The 1,601-nt window shown below is 43.8% G+C and overlaps 1 protein-coding gene across 1 annotated transcript in view; it reads right to left on the bottom strand.

Moving 5' to 3' along the window:
• Positions 1-1,221: 1,221 nt before the first annotated feature.
• The window catches only part of LOC103198105 (keratin, type I cuticular Ha3-I-like), a 6,543-nt gene continuing 6,163 nt past the window's right edge, over positions 1,222-1,601 (bottom strand). Inside the window, 1 exon segment of the mRNA XM_042781113.1 lies at positions 1,222-1,288. Within this exon segment, the coding sequence (XP_042637047.1) occupies positions 1,222-1,288 (67 nt within the window).

The following is a 1,601-nucleotide window of genomic DNA, read 5'->3' on the forward strand; positions in this document are numbered from 1 at the left end:
TTTCAACATGGGTAGAGACCAAAGATTTAGTATCTTTGCTCCCACAATTCAAAATTTAGTGCTAGTAGTTAAAAAATCAAACAATAAGAGAAACATTTTTAAATGTGTTGGGTATTACTCAAATATAAGACATGGCCTTTTATTATCATGAGTCCTTCAGTTCCTCAGTATTTCCCAAACGAGGGTTTCAGAGATGTTTTGGGAATTATAGCATCATGTCTCCTCAAGTGACCATATTGAAGGGAAATGCCTGTTTGATGTATCAGATTGGAGTGTTTGTTTGAGATCAGTTTCATTTTCTCATATCACACCTCATGTGTGTAACTTTGACATTCAGCAATTGCAATTGCTGCTACTTCCTAAGTGAGGGAGGGAAAAGTTAGTAACACCATTCCTAGAGTCAATAAATATATTAGCTCTTGTGCCTTATTTTTGTAGGAGCTTGGAAGAGAAGTGGTTTTAGAAATGTTGAGCATTGTGTTTTACTGAGAAAGTGTCCATGTTGTTGTTGTTATGTGCTGTCAAGTCAGCCCCAACTCCTAGCGACCCCTCCTTGGGTTTCCAAGGCAGTATCACTACAGAAGTAGATTGCCCAACCTTCCTTCCAAGGAGTGGCTGGCGGGTTTGAACTGCCAGCCTTCTGGTTAGCAGTCAAGTGCCTTAGGCATCATATTCAAATGAAGTCTCTTAGTGAAGCCTCTTGGTTCTGTGCTGGCCTGATAGGATGCTGGGCTCACTGTGGTCAATGAATGGTGATTAAAGAAAGGCCTTTTAGGAGAGGACTAATTTATAAAGTCCTCCATTGCTTTCAAGTGGCTTTAAAAGAAGCACACACACAGTGAACACTTTGAAAAGAATGAATACAAATGAGAATCATTTCTGCTTTGCAAAAGGAAAGTTTATTAGGAGATTTACAGAGGGCTTGGGGAAATTGAAAGAAGGTTGAAGGATCAGGGAGAACCACAAAACACCTTATGTGATACCTCATGTCAGACCATCAGGCAAACCAATGATAAGACAGAGGCCTGGAAAAAAAGAGGATCAGGTGGGCCTGGGCTCAGAGCTAGGCCATGACCTTGGGTATTTTCTCTCTCTCTGGGACGGAGATTTATGGAGAAGCCTTAGGGCAGGTGGCCTGTGGCTGATGGTTGCAGAGAAGCACGGCTAGTCCACAGATGACTCTTCCATCCTCACAGAATCCTCCTGCTGACTCCAAGGCATCTAGCACCCAGAGGTTTTGCAGGGCCCACAGCGGGCACTGGTTGTGGCACAGGGGTTGCAGGGCAGTCTGGGGCACAGAAACATTACATCATCACTTTGAGAAGGGTAATAAAAAGGAGGGAGGAAAGAGTTCAACCCAAGGAGCCATGAGAACCATCAGAACCCATTCTCTGAAGTCTCAGGAAGCCAAGACTTGGTCAGTACACTCACTACAAAACTCAACATGGTGGCAGAAAAGAGCAAAGAAGATCTGAGGTGGAAGCCCACCCCACTCTATAACCAGGGGAAGCCCCTTCATCCCTCTGAGCCTCAGCCTCTTCACCTATAATATGGAGTTCATAACACCTACCAAAAAGAATTGCTGGAGAATTGCACAAAGT

The sequence above is a fragment of the Orycteropus afer genome, unplaced genomic scaffold (assembly GCF_000298275.1).
Source record: "Orycteropus afer afer isolate SDZICR_OR568_19922 unplaced genomic scaffold, OryAfe1.0 scaffold00085, whole genome shotgun sequence".
Lineage (NCBI taxonomy): Eukaryota > Metazoa > Chordata > Mammalia > Tubulidentata > Orycteropodidae > Orycteropus > Orycteropus afer.